Source organism: Prunus avium, chromosome 6 (assembly GCF_965620075.1).
Source record: "Prunus avium chromosome 6, drPruAviu1.hap1.1, whole genome shotgun sequence".
In the NCBI taxonomy this organism is placed as follows: domain Eukaryota; kingdom Viridiplantae; phylum Streptophyta; class Magnoliopsida; order Rosales; family Rosaceae; genus Prunus; species Prunus avium.
In genome coordinates, this window is record NC_142289.1 from 1,699,109 (window position 1) to 1,714,615 (window position 15,507).

Consider the following 15,507-nt stretch of genomic DNA (forward strand, 5'->3'; position numbering starts at 1 on the left):
GTGTGTTTTCCTTATTCATATAGGCAATATAAATTCACCACATCATTTTGCTATGCAAAAGTGGATGGATTTAAAAAACCCGTCTCACCATATTGACAAAGTAGTGCAAACCCCACAAGAAGTTGCAAACAACCGGTTGAGGCTTACAACCACAATAGAGGCGATTAGGTATTTAGCAAATCAAGGAATGGCTTTTAGAGGTGATGATGAATCTTATGACTCCTCTAATCGAGGCAATTTCATTGAGTTGGTGAAGGCTTTTGCAAGAATGAATGTAAACATTGAAAAAGTTGTGTTACAAAATGCTCCCTTGAATGCCCAATATATTTCAAATAAGATACAAAAGGAGATCCTAAGTATCTATTCTACCAAAGTGAGAAAAAGGATACGCGATGAAATTGGGGAAGATGGGAAATTTTGTATTCTTGTTGATGAAGCACTAGACGACTCTAAGAAGGAACAAATGGCTATTATCATAAGGTTTGTTGGTTGTGATGGGCATATTCAAGAAAGGTTTTTTGATATTGTGAGTGTTCATGATACTAACTCCCCAACTCTTAAAAGTGATATTTGTAAAGTTCTTGGCAAGCATAATCTTTTAGTGAGCAATATGCGTGGTCAAGGATATGATGGTGCTAGCAATATGCGTGGTGAATGGAGTGGCTTACAAGCATTATTTCTCAAAGATTGTCCATATGCATATTATATACACTGCTTTGCTCATCGTCTTCAATTAGCTTTAAATGGTGCAGCTAAAGAGGTAGGACTCGTTTGGAGATTTTTTTCAATGTTGAATAACATTGTGAATTTTGTTGGTGCTTCTGCCAAACTCCATTCTGAGTTAAAATTAACCCAACAAGCTGAAATTGAAGAATTACTAGCTGCTGGAAGACTTGGGACAGCTAAAGGGGCTAATCAAATTCGTTGTTTGCAACGACCTGGAAGTACTCGTTGGGGGTCACATTTTAATTCTATTAGGAGTTTGATTGATTTATTTGGTGCAACCAAGACACTTCTAACAGATATCAGTCATAATGGACCTACCTCACAATTTCGTGGCGAAGCAGAAGGTATTAAAATATCTATGTTATCTTTTGACTTTGTTTTTGCCTTGAAATTGTTGGACAAAACTATGAGATTCACTGATTTTCTTTGTCAAGAACTTCAAAGAAAATCTCAAGACATTGTAAAGGCTTTGAATTTGGTTGCAAGTACAAAAATGGAGCTTGATGAGTTGAGAAATAATGGTTGGAATGATTTTATACAGAGTGTGCAATCATTTTGTGAAGAACATGATATTAATATGCCTGATATGGGTGTCCGTCATACAATAGGCACTCGTCGTTCTTGTCAACAAAGAGATTGTATCACAGTTGAGCATTATTATCATATTGATATATTCAATGAGGTAATAGATTATCAGTTGGGGGAGTTAAATACTAGATTTCCAGATGGGACTGTGGAACTCCTTTCTCTTAGCTCAGCATTAGATCCTCGTGATGCTTTCAAGCGATTTAACATTGATGATATATGCAGTGTTGCTGAGAAATTTTACCCCTTAGATTTCACTACAACTGAGTTGCATGCTTTAAATCAGCAATTGGGATTTTATAAGATTGATATGGATCGCATTCAAGCCTTCAAGAATATTGATTCCATCCCTATATTACTTGAGCGCTTAATTGAGACAAAATTAGCAGAAACATACTACTTGATTGACAAATTGATTCGTTTGGTGCTAACTCTTCCTGTGTCTACAGCAACAACAGAACGAGCATTTTCATGTATGAGACTTATTAAAAATCGACTTCGGAATAAGATAGGTGATGAGTTTCTTGCTGATTGTATGCTACTTCATATTGAAAGAGAATTAGCTGATAATATAGATAATGAATCAATAATTGGTGATTTTAATGCTGTGAAGACTCGAAGGGTGCAACTTATATAAGTGCTATTTAAGGGGTAAGGCTCATTATGTCCCCCCCATATATTTTTTTGTTATCAATGAAATTTACTTGTACCGTTGAGTTTTCAATATGTTTGTACGTAAGGTAAATTTAGCCCATGCCATTTTGAAATCCTGGGTCCGTCCCTGTATGTATATGCATGTGTCGACCAAACAAACAAAAAATGGTCAGTCCATCGAAGTCTTTGAATTAGGGCCTAAGAAAAGAAATGAGGTGTTTGTTTCGATGATGAAATCACATAATTAATGTACTGTGTATGTCTGAACTCGGCATATAAACATTACTTTTTGCGTGTGTATGCTGAAAAGGGGAGGGTTTGAATGTTAGGTTTATGTCTGAACAGTTGGTTATATTATATATAAGAAAAGTAGTTAGAAATATCAAGAATCAATTAATACTTAGCCATTAAGCTCTCTCTCTCTCTCTCTCTCTCTCTCTCTCTCTCTCTCAAAGTATGAACCTATAAATAAACAAGAGCTACATCAATCTCATTAGATACTACCAAGCAAGCTACATTGCATTTTCAGCGAGAGAAAAAGGAAGCGATATCACCAGAGTGCTTTGCTTGATTAAGAGACAAACAGAAGAGGAGAGAGAGAGATGCCGCCACCTGGACCGGGAGGAGGCCCACCGGGCTTTGGTTGCTTAGGCGGTATATGCCGCCTTATATCATCTTGGTGAGTTCATCACTTTGGCTTTTTATAATATTTTATTCATGTAATTGCCCTCCCAAATTATAAGTTAATAGAAAATGTAGCTGCATCTGCTGCATGCTTGTTTCAATTTTTCTTTTTTTCTTCTCATTTATGAAGGTAATTTCCTAATTATTATTATTATTATTCTAACTTTATTGTGTATATATATGGTGTGCACTGACTGTGCAGTGCTTATTTCCTGTGCTGCTGCTGCCTGTTGGAGAGCTGCTGTGGACCCATGTTTGGTGGGGGATTTGGTGGACCTGGTGGGCCCGGTGGTGGACCTGGTGGACCCGGTGGTGGACCTGGCGGGCCCCCTCGCTTTTGAATATGAGCTGGCTGCTGCTGCCTGTGATCTTCTTCTGCATAATGTTGAATTTCAAGTTCAATATATATATATATGATGTAATAACAAGTGAGACATGTTGGCATGTTGCTGCTGTTTTTCCAACCTGCAACTCAATATTCTCCCTATTTTAGTCCATATTTGTGTTTATTTTGCAATTTCTTTTTCATTTATTTTTTGTTTTTTGAGCAGAATTAATTAGTATTAATATTATGTATTTTGTAACCTTTGTTTACCAGATGATCCACCATCCATGACAATTAAATAAAATCTCTCCCTTTTTTTCCCATTACGATTCATGAAACAACATATATATCTCTTCCTAACCTAAAGCTATTAAGCTAAATGATCATTTCTTTTAATAATCATTTAAAGGTTACATATTCATTTTGGTGGGGGTGGCCGGTGGGTTCTGTACTTACCTTTCCTTACCTACCAGTCACTCTCACTCCAATAAATAAATAAAGGCCTAACTCTAGAAACTGCTTATACATTCCATTAATTCCGAACCCTCTTCCCTTCCCTGCAATGCAACTTTATAAAAATATGCACTTCTAGTGAATTAGAGAGAGAGAGAGAGAGAGAGAGATGCCGGGTTGGGAACCACCACCGGGAGGACCTCCAGGGCCGCCAGGGCCATGTGGCTGCTGTGCTTTCTGTTGTGATGGAATTTTCAGGCTTTTTTCTTCATGGTGAGTTGAGTACTAGTACTGTAAATCTTGGTTCCCATTCTTGCTAAAATGCTCTCTTATCTTTTTATATTCATAACATAATACTACTAGCTCTTTTAACTCACGTGCAAGTACTTTTGTTAAATAAAAAGAACCCAAATAAACAAATGATAAATAAATAAAAGAAATGATGGGGGGATGTTGTGTGAAAAAATGGAGGAAGGGATAACTATACATCCAGATATATCTATATCTCTGTATTAATAAGTGTGTTTTTTTGCTTTAAATTTTCGTGAATAGATTAGGTTTTTTACCTTCATAATATTAAATTGAAGTTTTTAGTAAACAAATATTCCAAATTTATTTATGGGTTGTTGAAAATTTCTGTAAACTCCCCTTCTTCATTTATAGAGTTATAGACATTAGATGTTTTTTACATTAATTATATTCAAAATTAATTGTAATTTTAAATCTCAAGGTGGTGGTTGTTGTAAGATAATACAAGGCCAAAAGTCACTTTTGGTCCCTTTGACACTTCAACCACTTTTGACTGTGTAGTTTTAATTTCGTCAATTTTGTCATTGTAGTTTCATAATTGTAACAATTTAAGGACAATTCTAATTTCTATCAAATTATTCTAACTTTTGTTTTGTTATCTATTAAGGGGTATTTTGGTCCAAACTTGCATCCCCTCCCCAACCAACCAACACTCAAGAATAGTCCCCCCCAACCCAACCCAACCCAACCCCAGCTAGCCACATCACCTCACCCTTCAATGACCGACACCACAGCCTCCAAGGCCGCCCCAACTCCAACAAAGGCACAAGGTAGAAGCAAGCAAGTAGAGAAGCTAGAAAAAGAAAAAGAAAAATGGTTTTGAAATTTTGGAAGGTGGGTGGAAGCTAAAAGATGAAATCAAACTAAGAAAAAAGAAAAAGAAAAAGAAAAAGAAAAATGGTTTGAAATTTGGGCGTCTGAGACAACTAGAAAATGACTCACATTCACATTGATGAAGATGAAGACAGCTAGCATGTTTGCCTATAAAATGAAGACAGAATGTTGTCATCCAAACACATTTGATCAAGGGAGTTAATAATGTACAAGTTTCATATATGCAAGTGCACCCAATAGATCGACAGATTGCTTGTTCGTCTGAAAAGGCAATATTGAATCACGCATGAAAAGTAACACCAAGTATTAGTGGTGAGAGAGAAATCTATAATGATGCTTCAAGGAAGTGTTTCTCTAGGTAAAAGGAAGAAAGGGCCAAAACGTGATAAAGCTTGATGAAACTGCATCTACTTCTCTAATCCATGTTTCTGCATCTCAACAACATCGCTTCCTCTATTTCTTCTTCTCCATTTCCTATTTCTTCCTCATCGGCTCCATTTGTAATATGTGCTGGAGTTGGGGCGGCCTTGGGAGGCTGTCGTGGCTTTCTAGGACCAAAATACCCCTGAATAGATAGCAGAAGTTAATAATAATTTGACAGAAAATAAGATTGTCCTTTAATTGCTACAAAAATGAAACTACAATAGCAAAATTGACGAAATTGAAACTACAAGATTAAAAGTAGTTGAAGTGTCAAACTAGAGGAACCAAAAGTGACTTTTGGCCATAATATAATTAGATATTTATAAAAATACCCAATCCTAGACATGTATTTATAAAAATACCCAAGCACTATTTAAACATAGAAACATACCCAAAATGGGTTTTGGGTATGCGTGTAATGATGAGTTTTGGGTATGTTTATAAATGGGTTTTGAGTGTGTGTAATGATGAGTTTTGGGTATGTTTATAAAGTGTTTTGGGTGTTGGGTATTTTTATAATTTCAGCCCCCATTTTGGGTATTTTAGTGAAACTCCCTAATATAATTCACCATTTGATCGTTTCCAACACGATCACAATTCTTTTTGTTTATGTTGGCAGTTTCTATCTCTTGTGCTGCTGTTGCATATTTGAGAACTGCTGTGGACCTGTGTTTGGTGGGCCACCTGGACCCCCTGGCCCACCTGGCGGGCCCCCTGGACCTCCCCCTCCTTGGTAGAAAGATCACGTGTGTGATATATCGATCACGAGTACATTTTATGTCTATGTATGCAATGCAACTCCATATATCAACCTAGCTAGTAGCTACCTACTTCAAATTTGGCAAGGGGTTGTATTAATTTGTTGAAACAATCGTTTCCTTGGTATTTCACTGTTTGCCCTATTTTATGCTTATTCTGTGTGTAAACAAGTCGTTGCTTTATTATAATCTCTAGGGTTTTCTTTATACCATTGTTGTTGTTTTTTCTTTCTACTGTTATGGTATTTAATATCTAGGACTTGGGTTTGTATTAGAGAGATGATTATGAACCCCAAAACGACGTAATTTTGACCGTTTAAAACTGTGAATGAATAATCATATAACATTTCTCTCTTTTATTTTTATCAGATATAACATCTCTCCTTTTTTATTTTATTTTTTTCAGATATAACATTTCTCATTTTTAGCATAACAATATCACACCCTTCAAAAATATCCTAGGACAAAAAGGAAAAAAGCACAAAATTGTTACTATTGATTTCTGTGAAAAATTACACACATGTAAGTGCATGAAAATTTGTAAAACGCATTTTTGGAGCCTATGGACAAAGCCCTTCCCGTTCTATCATACAACATCATCAGAGAACACAATTCTTCGCTGTTGGGTCCTGCTTTGTTAAAAGCATCCGCTGCCAAACCGGACTTACGAAGAATCAATTGCTTCCTATTCTTCATCATTTTCTTCTTCTTCTTCTTCTTCTTCTTCGGATGCCTCTCTCAACCACTGAGACATAAGACATACAAGATGCAACTGTTGTGAAACAAGGCTAACATCATACGAAATTTAACTGGAGAAAACCGCTATTGGTACTTGTCATCAATTTTGGTTGCCAGAAATATCAGCCTGACTTCTTTTTCTTTCCAGTATTTAAGTTAACCCAAATTGCAAACTATTCTTATATTGCATGAATGGACAACACTAGCAAGCTTAAAAGCTCAGCCCCTAGCATGCAATTGCAAATGGGAAATGAATTTTTTTTTATTCCAATCGTGCAATGGCAGTGTGTGTATATGTTATAATGAACATTTAACGATCAGATAAGGTAATAAACATACTACTGAAAAATAAATTAAATAATGCCCCCCTCCCCCTCCCTGTCGAATGACCCAAAAAATAAGTTAAATAATAGCACTTACTTGAATAAACTTTTCCGCCTGCTTAACAAAAACTTTATCTGATTCATCAGCATCTTTCTTCTCATCATCCCACCTTAGAATAGCTTCTTCTTGTATAACTTCTAGGTCATACAGTTGATACAATATCTGTAAAAGAAAATTGCAACGGTCAGAAGATAAATCAAACTTGTCAACTTTACAACTTGCTTAAGAAAGAAAGGCTGGCAAAGCACTCAGCAGAAAAATATACACTATTTATCAAAGGAACAGAAGAATTACAGAATTCGAAACAACTGCATTTCTCTGATCTTTTACATCCTAAATATGAGCATAGAATTGTGGTATCAAGTTTTACATATGATTATAAACTACGTAGGTAGACATACCTTATCAAACACAGGGGCAAATTCCTTAGTGGACTCGCAAATTTCTTCAAGTTTAAGTATTACCTCAATCTGAAAGTACAGAACAAGTAATTCAATACAAGACATAAGCATTCACAATTTTACATAGGAAAAATTGGAATCGATTAGCAGCCATCAAAACTAAGGGATCTAGGTGTCCAGCATTATGTTAACTCTAGAACAGTACACATAATATCTACAAGTATTAATGAAAAGGATTCAAATACAAACCTCCTCATCTATTTCTGCTAGGTAATACTTCAGCAGTTTTTTCCATTTTGCAAGTACATTAGTAGTAGCTTGAACCAATTCACCTAAGAATTGAACAAGCATCATTTTGTTAAAACCATATGTCAAGAAGAAAGACATACAACTTTAGTAATATGAAAATAACATCTACACTGCAGCTTGACAAAGATTACAGTGTAATTGTACAATTATGACAGGGATGCTGTAAAATAGACTTATGAAACCTTGCCCACTTCGTGTATGCATGCATGAATTACCCAATGCGATCTTAACCTATGAAATAGCGAAAACCATCCCAAATTTTTTTTTACAACTTTCAGTATTGCTTTTTACTTTTGAGGACAATACCAATTGTTAAACATGAAAAATATAAGCATATTTCACAAAGTTTATTACTAACACAGGTTTCCAATCACCAAAAAATAAAGTTTTTTAAATGAAAACAGAATATACACATTGGGAAGAGAATAGCAAGTTCAGGAAGATTTACTTGCTGAATCATGTGGAGTTTCTAATGCCAATTTCATCAGTGAATAAAATAAACCTCCAGCACAGTCTGCAGCTACCTTGTTGTATGACAACCTTCAATGGAAAAACAAAATGACAAGCATCAATCACCAAATAATACACACTAAAGCATCATCTTAACAGAAATATCAAAAATATTTTATATGGTTGGCAGATATATCTTCAAAGGACTGTTGATGAAGATCAAAATACACAGTCAAATGGGCATGTAAGCATTGAAGGCATTCAATAAAAGCAAGTAATCATGCATGGTTTAACTAAAAGATTCAAATATAAGTTAACTCCGCTGCATGAGATGCATGTCTGCACCTAAAACTTGAACCTCAACAGAAATTGACCATTTTGAAAAACCTTGAGAAAAATAAAAATAAGAGGTGCAATACACACGAAGTAATTGATAGATCCCTAAAAGAAAACCAAAAGAGTACCTTAGTGAATTCACTTCTAAGATGACATGGTCTACTGTTATATTTTCATGCACAGCTCTTAGAAAGGTTGCTTCGACCTGCAGATGACAATAAAATTGTTGAGGTTCAGTTTTGATTTTGTACCATATTGTATTTTACTATCAGCATTCCAGTTGACATTGTTCACCTCTTTCTCAAAGTAGATAGAATCATCTCTAGACTCTCCATCATCATCATATTCAGAATCATTAGAATCAGGTTTTAACTCTCCTGAAGGTGGGAGGGATCTGCCATCTTGAGTAAGCTCCAAATCATCATCTGCAGCATGTATTGCTTCAGAAAGTTTGTCTGCAGGAATGGGAGCAACTGAATGCCTCCACTCCTCATCATGGCCTCCTTCACAAATTGACCAAACATAACCAGCCCCACCAGTACCAAGCTGATCAACAATAGAAACTGGTATCAGAGAATGTCAAGATTGAAGCAGCAGTACACTCAATAAATATCAGATTATTGCTTGTGAGGCTCAGTCTTCTCATTACTTACAAGAGGAAAATATAGAACTTAAACAATGTTGTAGCTCATAATTGCATGAGCATGATTACTATAAAGAGAACTGTACAAGTTTATGTAGCAAAAAAAAAAAAAAAGGAATGGGTACTGCACATGGTGAATGCAAACAGTATTCATCGATTTCTTTCAGATGCTTGTTCAAGTCAATGATCATTGTTTCTCCCCCCAACCTTTTCCCTTCTCTTCATTTCAGTTCCAGCCGTACTAACATATGCTGAAGCCCAAATCATGCCAATATTGTTAATTTGCATCACCCTAGTAGTCCAAGATAAAGCATAGAAAATTAAGTAAAAAGAAGGCTTGTTCTCAGACAGCACCCCTGATTTTAAAGTTAAATTCCAATTTGACACTTTCTTCCCTTTCTAGCACCATAACCCTCCACACCATTATCATAACCTTTCCCCTAACCTGAAAAATACCCATAGTAATGGGCAATGCATCTGGGGCAGTTTTTTCTTTTAATTACTAGTCTTAGAGGAATTTGAGATTCTGCCCCAACAAGCTTAGCTGTATGCACGTATTCTACAAATTATGCATTTTGAGTTAATGAATACAAGACAAATCAAGATTGTCTGACATGTGGGAAAGAAATTTATAAAATAAGTGATTAAAAAGAAATACTTCAAATTTTATTTGATGAATGAAGGACAGCAGAGAACCAAACTTGATAGGTATGAGCTAACCTCGGATGTAGGCCAACATTGTGTCTCAAATGGTTGGTTTGTTATTTCCCCATTTAGTTTACCCACTGTATGTGTGATAGCTGCATCGAACAACTGATAATAAGGGCAAATATCACTGGGAAAGAAATTACATCTCTTACATCGATAATTTGTATAAACAAAAGGAATTAAATAAGCTTAAAGATACTTAACAGCTGTCCCTAACAAAGTATGAATGCAAGATACACTAGCTATGTCTAGACAAACAAAAGTTGAAAAACAATTCAAACTTCATCAGAACAATAGTCATATGGACAATAAAAATTGATTATTTGTGGAGTAATTTTCCCAACAAAGACTAAAGCCCCATGTCTCCCTCAAGATCCTTAATTTGAAATACTATTTCAATAAAGCAAATAGCAATTCATTTACACGTCTGCATTTTGGCTGACATGTCCCAGAAACCTATTGGCAAAGCATGGTAGCATTCCCGCTATGAGACATTTCTTGAAAAGTTATTAAAACCAATAATCACAGTCAACCATACAAAAGAATAAGTAATCTAGTCATATCATCCTATTACAATTTCTTTTTCATTCAATTGCTTGATGTGACAATAATTTCCATGTTCACCTCAAAGAAACTATCCTATTCCAAAAAGTTTACAGCCTATTCACCTACAGTACCTAAAGACCAGCAATAGGATAAATAAAATGGAGATTCCCTAAAGATATCACACAGGCTAAGTCCATGCTTTTGCACATAGCAGAACTCAACAAGACCAAACATGAAGCTTAGGGACAAATGTGAAAGAGTTACATGAAATTTCTGCAATCCCACCGCTATTGTCAGCATACTCCAGCTCTTCGTCACTGTCTTGCTTAGTTGGCTGCTGAAGTAGAGATACCTTTGAGTATGAAGGGACAATAAACTGTTGCCCTACAACAACCTGGAGGGTAAACAATGTCAAAAGCACATTAAAATCTAACAGACATCAGAAAACCACAAGCAAAATGTATCTGCCTCTTACAAACTCATACAAAAAGCAAAGATCAATGTACAAGGACAAACATATATGAGACTCAATTTGAGCATGCCAAGATTCATATTTCCCAATGTGTTTGTAAGACTAATTTTGGATGACATCATAAATACCAGTGCACATACAAGGCTGAACCTAAGCAAGAAAAGCATGTATGTCCAAAAGGATTGTTTTCTAGAGGTCTGCCTAAAGTGTATAGGGTGCCTCCTCTTTTAAGTCTTTAAGCATAAAGCCCTCTAATGGGCATGTAACATATGAAAGGTGCAGTTTCATAATAGCAGTAAAATGAGAAATATAGGTATTCACAGGGAGCAATGCATACTGCACACCAAAAAAGAGATTTAAACATGGAATTTACAAAAGATAATAGGGGCACAATATTAACATCATGGATGTATAAGTTATCAATCTTTCGATTTTCAAACTTCAAAATCAATATACTTCTGAAAATCTTATCAGTACTACTACTTTACACCTTAAAATTAATATATAACATTGTAACAAAGATTCAGATTCCAAATATCTTTGGGCCAGTAAACTGCTTGGTGTTTTTGTTCAGTTATGTTTTGGAGCATTATAATTGATAAGACAGAAGAACTAACATCTGGCAGTTCCAAATAGTGCTATAACAGGATTTACTGGCATGTACCTTGAAGGACAAAACAACACCAGGTTCCAAGACTGCTCCGGACTTCACTATCACTCCATCACATACTATAGCATGCCTTAGCTTGCAGCCATCTTCAATGGTGACATTATCCCATATATAGGAACCTTCTATGGAAACATTTGATCCAATAGAGCACCCTTCCCCAATAACAGAATTTGAAATTTTAGTGGTGTTCCCAATCTTTGTGCCACTCCCAATGACTGTAAAAGGACCAATCTGTGCAGAGCGTGATTGCCCTATTTCTGAAGAGTAGCTAGTTTATCAAATCACACATAATGAGATAGAAAAAAGAAAACCGGTAAATTTTCCAACTAGCAGACAATGGGTAAGTCCATCTCTGTCATGGATCAAGATAACAAAATTACCTGATGCTCGATACATCCCCTGTCTTTCCAGTTTTATTGAAGAGTTCCCAAAAAACTTCACATCTGGCACCAAAGGATAAGTCCATCTCTGAATTATGTCCTTACTAATTGTATCATAGCTTCGGAAGTTGTCAATCCTAGCCGCATAACTCGAGTGAATTTCGTGTGTGAATATTTTGTAACCCATAATCTGAACGGATAGGTGGTTCCCTTAGAAGAATTGCAAGGTAAAGAACAAACACAGAGATAAATGTGCCCAGATTGACAGGAACAAACATATTTTGTGGGAGAATAAAAAACATATTTAAAAGAGACATACATCGTCAACAAGCAATCCCTTCAGAAAATGACGGCGTAGATGTTGATAATCAAAATTGTCTGTGAAAAGGCTGAGGACTTCAGGAGAGCATATGTCAATATGGCAATCCTGCAGACAAAAAAAAAGTGGGTCGGAGTACAGAAAAATAGACTCATGCAATAATTCAAGTGAATTACACAAAATAAAATTGTAAATAGTAATTGTGCAAGAAAGAGGATTATCTAGAGAGAAGAAGCTGAAGCATCTGGAATCACAAACTTGTCACATATTGATAGAATTCTTTCTTAGGATTGATGTGACACACCACACCCACACATAGACTATGAACCACCAGAAGCATCGTCAGCCACATTGCCCCGAGAAAATAAAACAGCCTCTTGATTTTATTAGATCGATGGACTAAACCCATTTCTACCCCAGAGACTTCTTTTAAAATTAAAAAAATAAATAAATCTTTCAGGGATAAGCCCTAAATTACAGGACCGAAACCCTTAACTTCAAGCTACAATTGGTGGTTCAAGAGTAGTGGAAACATATGAACCAAAAACTAGAGTATTGATCACAACAGCTTCCAATTGGAGACATGCTTAATATAATATCCATATATAGGTGAACTGATGAATTAAATAAACCTACTGGGGTGCTTCATTGTTCAATTCTGTTAATTGCAGAAGCAATCAGGCTCCATCCATACCCATACTTATAGAGGTTAAATGTATGAGATTTAGTTCAGATGTCATTAGAACAATTAAGACTTGTTGAGGATCAGAACAAAAAGAACAAGCTGACTTTTCTATAAAGATTAATTAAGAATCAAAACTAGTCTGGAGTTTAAAGGGAAGGCCTTGAGATGTTACCTGCTTGTCATTATGTAGAGTAATTGAAGGGTTATCAGCGAGCAACAACTTATCCAGATATATAGATCCTTTTGCATGGTCTGCCTTGTCCTCATAATATAAAAGCTGCTTTGTATTAGGATCTATTGCCATAAACAGCTCATCAGTGCCAAGTCGAGATTGGTGAGTGATCTGAGAAGGCTTTGACCGTTTTATAACTACTGTCATCACAGCATTACTATCTTTTTTTCTTCTCTCTTTATGTTCTTGAAGCACCTGAGTAAGCGACATGTTGCTCACCGTATCCCCGCTAATTAGGACAAAATCTCCATTTATCTTCAGAGGAAAGAGAAAAACGATGAAAAAGTTACTGAATGGAATATGTTTAAAATAATCCGATGAAGATACAATTATAAGATCAACTGCAAAAAGAGTGGATACTAAAACCCTTAAAAACCTTACATTCTACTGCATAATCGGAAAATTTGAGAGAGAGCTGATTAACTCAAGTTCCATATTGAGAATCAGTGACCTAATCTGGTAACGTCATTTTAAATGCATAGAAAGGGGGAAATTTTATTTGAGAATAAATAAAATGTCCCAAGCATAACATTTTTCAAAGTTAAAAACATCATGGGTATATTGATCATCTCTCAAAATGAAGAATATGGGCCTAATTGTAAGCATATTTCCAAATAATCATACAAAGAATAAGGTGAGATATGAGCATACCACGTTGCGCTCATAAATCAAGCGAAGAGCATCTCCAGCACTAACAGAGTTATGTGACTCAATCGTTGTGACTGTGAAGTTTGGTTGAGCAAACCACTCGGAACTCTCCAAATAATCAATCACTTGTTTAGAATGAGCACAGCAAAAAACAAAAACCTCCTCAATGCCAGCAGACTCGAGCCACGCTAAGGTGTAATTGATCATCGGGACATTAACCAATGGCAACAGCACCTTCATCAGCAAAGACAAACAATAAACATGGCAATTCGCATAGACTACATAAATTCATAGGTTTGTGTCATTACCAATTTCACTACCTAAAAGTTCATAATTAAACAAAAATTCCGAAGAAAAATCCATTCATAATGCCTTTCTTCGTTTTCCGAGCTTGACAATTATCAATTTTATGGTTTTGAACAAAAAAAAACAAAAACTTCCATTTATACTAGCCCAATAGCCAGATAAACATATGTTTAGTTGAGAATTTCCAAAATCATCACATAAAACAAAACAAAAAAAGTTGGGCGCAAATTTTCCGAAAGCCCATGTATCCATTACAACAAAACAGCATTATATACATATACATATGCACATTCATGAACAAGTATACACAAACACACACATACATAGACATCACATATATGTATATACATGCATATATAAATATATATATATATATATACATAATGAGAGATAGAGAGAGAGATACTTTGGGGCGTTCGAGGGTGATGGGTCGGAATTTGGTAGTAAAACTATCAGCTAAGAGGATGGCCTGCAAAGGGACACGTGCCAATTCCACAGGGTCCTCTGAACCCCTAGATGCACCTTTTTTCTGCGTGCCCATTGTCTTCGTCTTCTTCAGATGAATCTCGATAAATTCCACGAAGAACAGAGAATTGAGGGGGTTAATTTAGAAAAACCCTAATCAAAACCCACTGCGCAACCGAGAGAGAGAGAGAGCTTGTGAAGCCTATTCGACTGTAGTATGGGGGTCCGTTTCCTATGCGGTGACGGCGTTCGCCGTGAGATTGTCCAGCCATTAAGGGACAGCCACGTCTAAATTTAACGAACTAACAAATTAATTGTCCAAACTTTTTAAAAACCTCTGCCTCGGGCTTTAGGCTAAACCGCAGACCCAGCATGTAAAAAACTTTTGGGCTTAGTTATCGGGGGAAGAATTGGGCCGGATCTGCTCATCAACATATCCAGCTGAACTAAAGCCCATTGAGCAATATCTTATATCTTTCATCCTGCGCATCCGCCTCTTTGCACTTGAGTTCGATCTCGCTCTCCTGATACATTAGATTAATTTAGAATATGACTTGATTTATATAAATAAAAAATTTGAATATGTATGTTGTTTCTCCAACTTCATGCTCTATGTATCAAGAATTCAATCTCAATTATTAATGATTTATCCAAGGAATATGGCCCATCAAAATCGCCATAAACATCTATAACTTGCTCATTAAAATAAGAAGGAAACAAGAAACATCTATCATTAGTATTTTAAAAATACTCTGTTTTTCCATATTTTTGTACTTTTCCTTTGCTTGAAGTCTTTGGTCTGTGCTAATAAATGGCAATTAATGTTAAATGATGCCCATCGAAATGAAATTGTTAAACTTTGTTCTTTTAATATATATTTGCTCTAAGATTCAAAATTTATTTGTTTGCATTATGATCGTATGTTGTCCAGATCTTGGAGTCACCTCAAGCTGCCCGTGAGACTTTTCAGAGATTGTTGGCTGGTTGTTTGTGGCCTGCGAATTAAGATGTGATGCATGATAAAATAATTATTATATAGTTTGACATGTGCAAATTCATACATT

At 35.7% G+C, this 15,507-nt stretch overlaps 2 protein-coding genes and 1 long non-coding RNA gene across 3 annotated transcripts; 2 read left to right on the top strand and 1 right to left on the bottom strand.

The window, feature by feature from the left end:
- The first annotated feature begins 463 nt into the window (after positions 1–463).
- LOC148293462 (uncharacterized) lies at positions 464–1,948 on the top strand. The gene is made up of 2 exons (XM_088255744.1): positions 464–1,102; positions 1,598–1,948. The coding sequence occupies exons 1-2, from the start codon at positions 464–466 to the stop codon at positions 1,946–1,948; spliced, it is 990 nt and encodes a 329-aa protein (XP_088111870.1).
- A 427-nt stretch (positions 1,949–2,375) lies between these two features.
- Positions 2,376–5,958, top strand: LOC110759776 (uncharacterized). Its single transcript, XR_002527174.2, has 3 exons — positions 2,376–2,644; positions 2,852–3,700; positions 5,613–5,958. It is a non-coding gene; the product is annotated as an uncharacterized LOC110759776 (long non-coding RNA).
- A 259-nt stretch (positions 5,959–6,217) lies between these two features.
- Positions 6,218–14,717, bottom strand: LOC110759678 (Trimeric LpxA-like enzyme). Its single transcript, XM_021961771.2, has 15 exons — positions 14,385–14,717; positions 13,676–13,906; positions 12,965–13,279; positions 12,108–12,215; positions 11,789–11,978; positions 11,403–11,665; positions 10,531–10,660; positions 9,733–9,812; positions 8,664–8,915; positions 8,498–8,574; positions 8,032–8,123; positions 7,524–7,606; positions 7,275–7,343; positions 6,910–7,035; positions 6,218–6,496 (listed from the first exon to the last, which is right to left on the bottom strand). Exons 1-15 carry the CDS (start codon positions 14,517–14,519, stop codon positions 6,437–6,439), a joined length of 2,211 nt encoding a protein of 736 aa, XP_021817463.1. The 5' UTR covers positions 14,520–14,717; the 3' UTR covers positions 6,218–6,436.
- Between the last annotated feature and the right edge of the window lie 790 nt (positions 14,718–15,507).

Coding starts and splice junctions, on each gene's coding strand:
- LOC110759678 (XM_021961771.2), bottom strand. CDS start 14,519: ATGGGCACGCAGAAAAAAGGTGCATCTAGGGGTTCAGAGGACCCTGTG. Junction 12,216..12,964: donor CTCTACATAATGACAAGCAG/GTAACATCTCAA, acceptor TTTTGTCTGCAG/GATTGCCATATTGACATATG. Junction 7,036..7,274: donor TTGCCCCTGTGTTTGATAAG/GTATGTCTACCT, acceptor TTTCTTTTACAG/ATATTGTATCAACTGTATGA.
- LOC148293462 (XM_088255744.1), top strand. CDS start 464: ATGGCTATTATCATAAGGTTTGTTGGTTGTGATGGGCATATTCAAGAA. Junction 1,103..1,597: donor CTATGTTATCTTTTGACTTT/GTTTTTGCCTTG, acceptor GCTTTAAATCAG/CAATTGGGATTTTATAAGAT.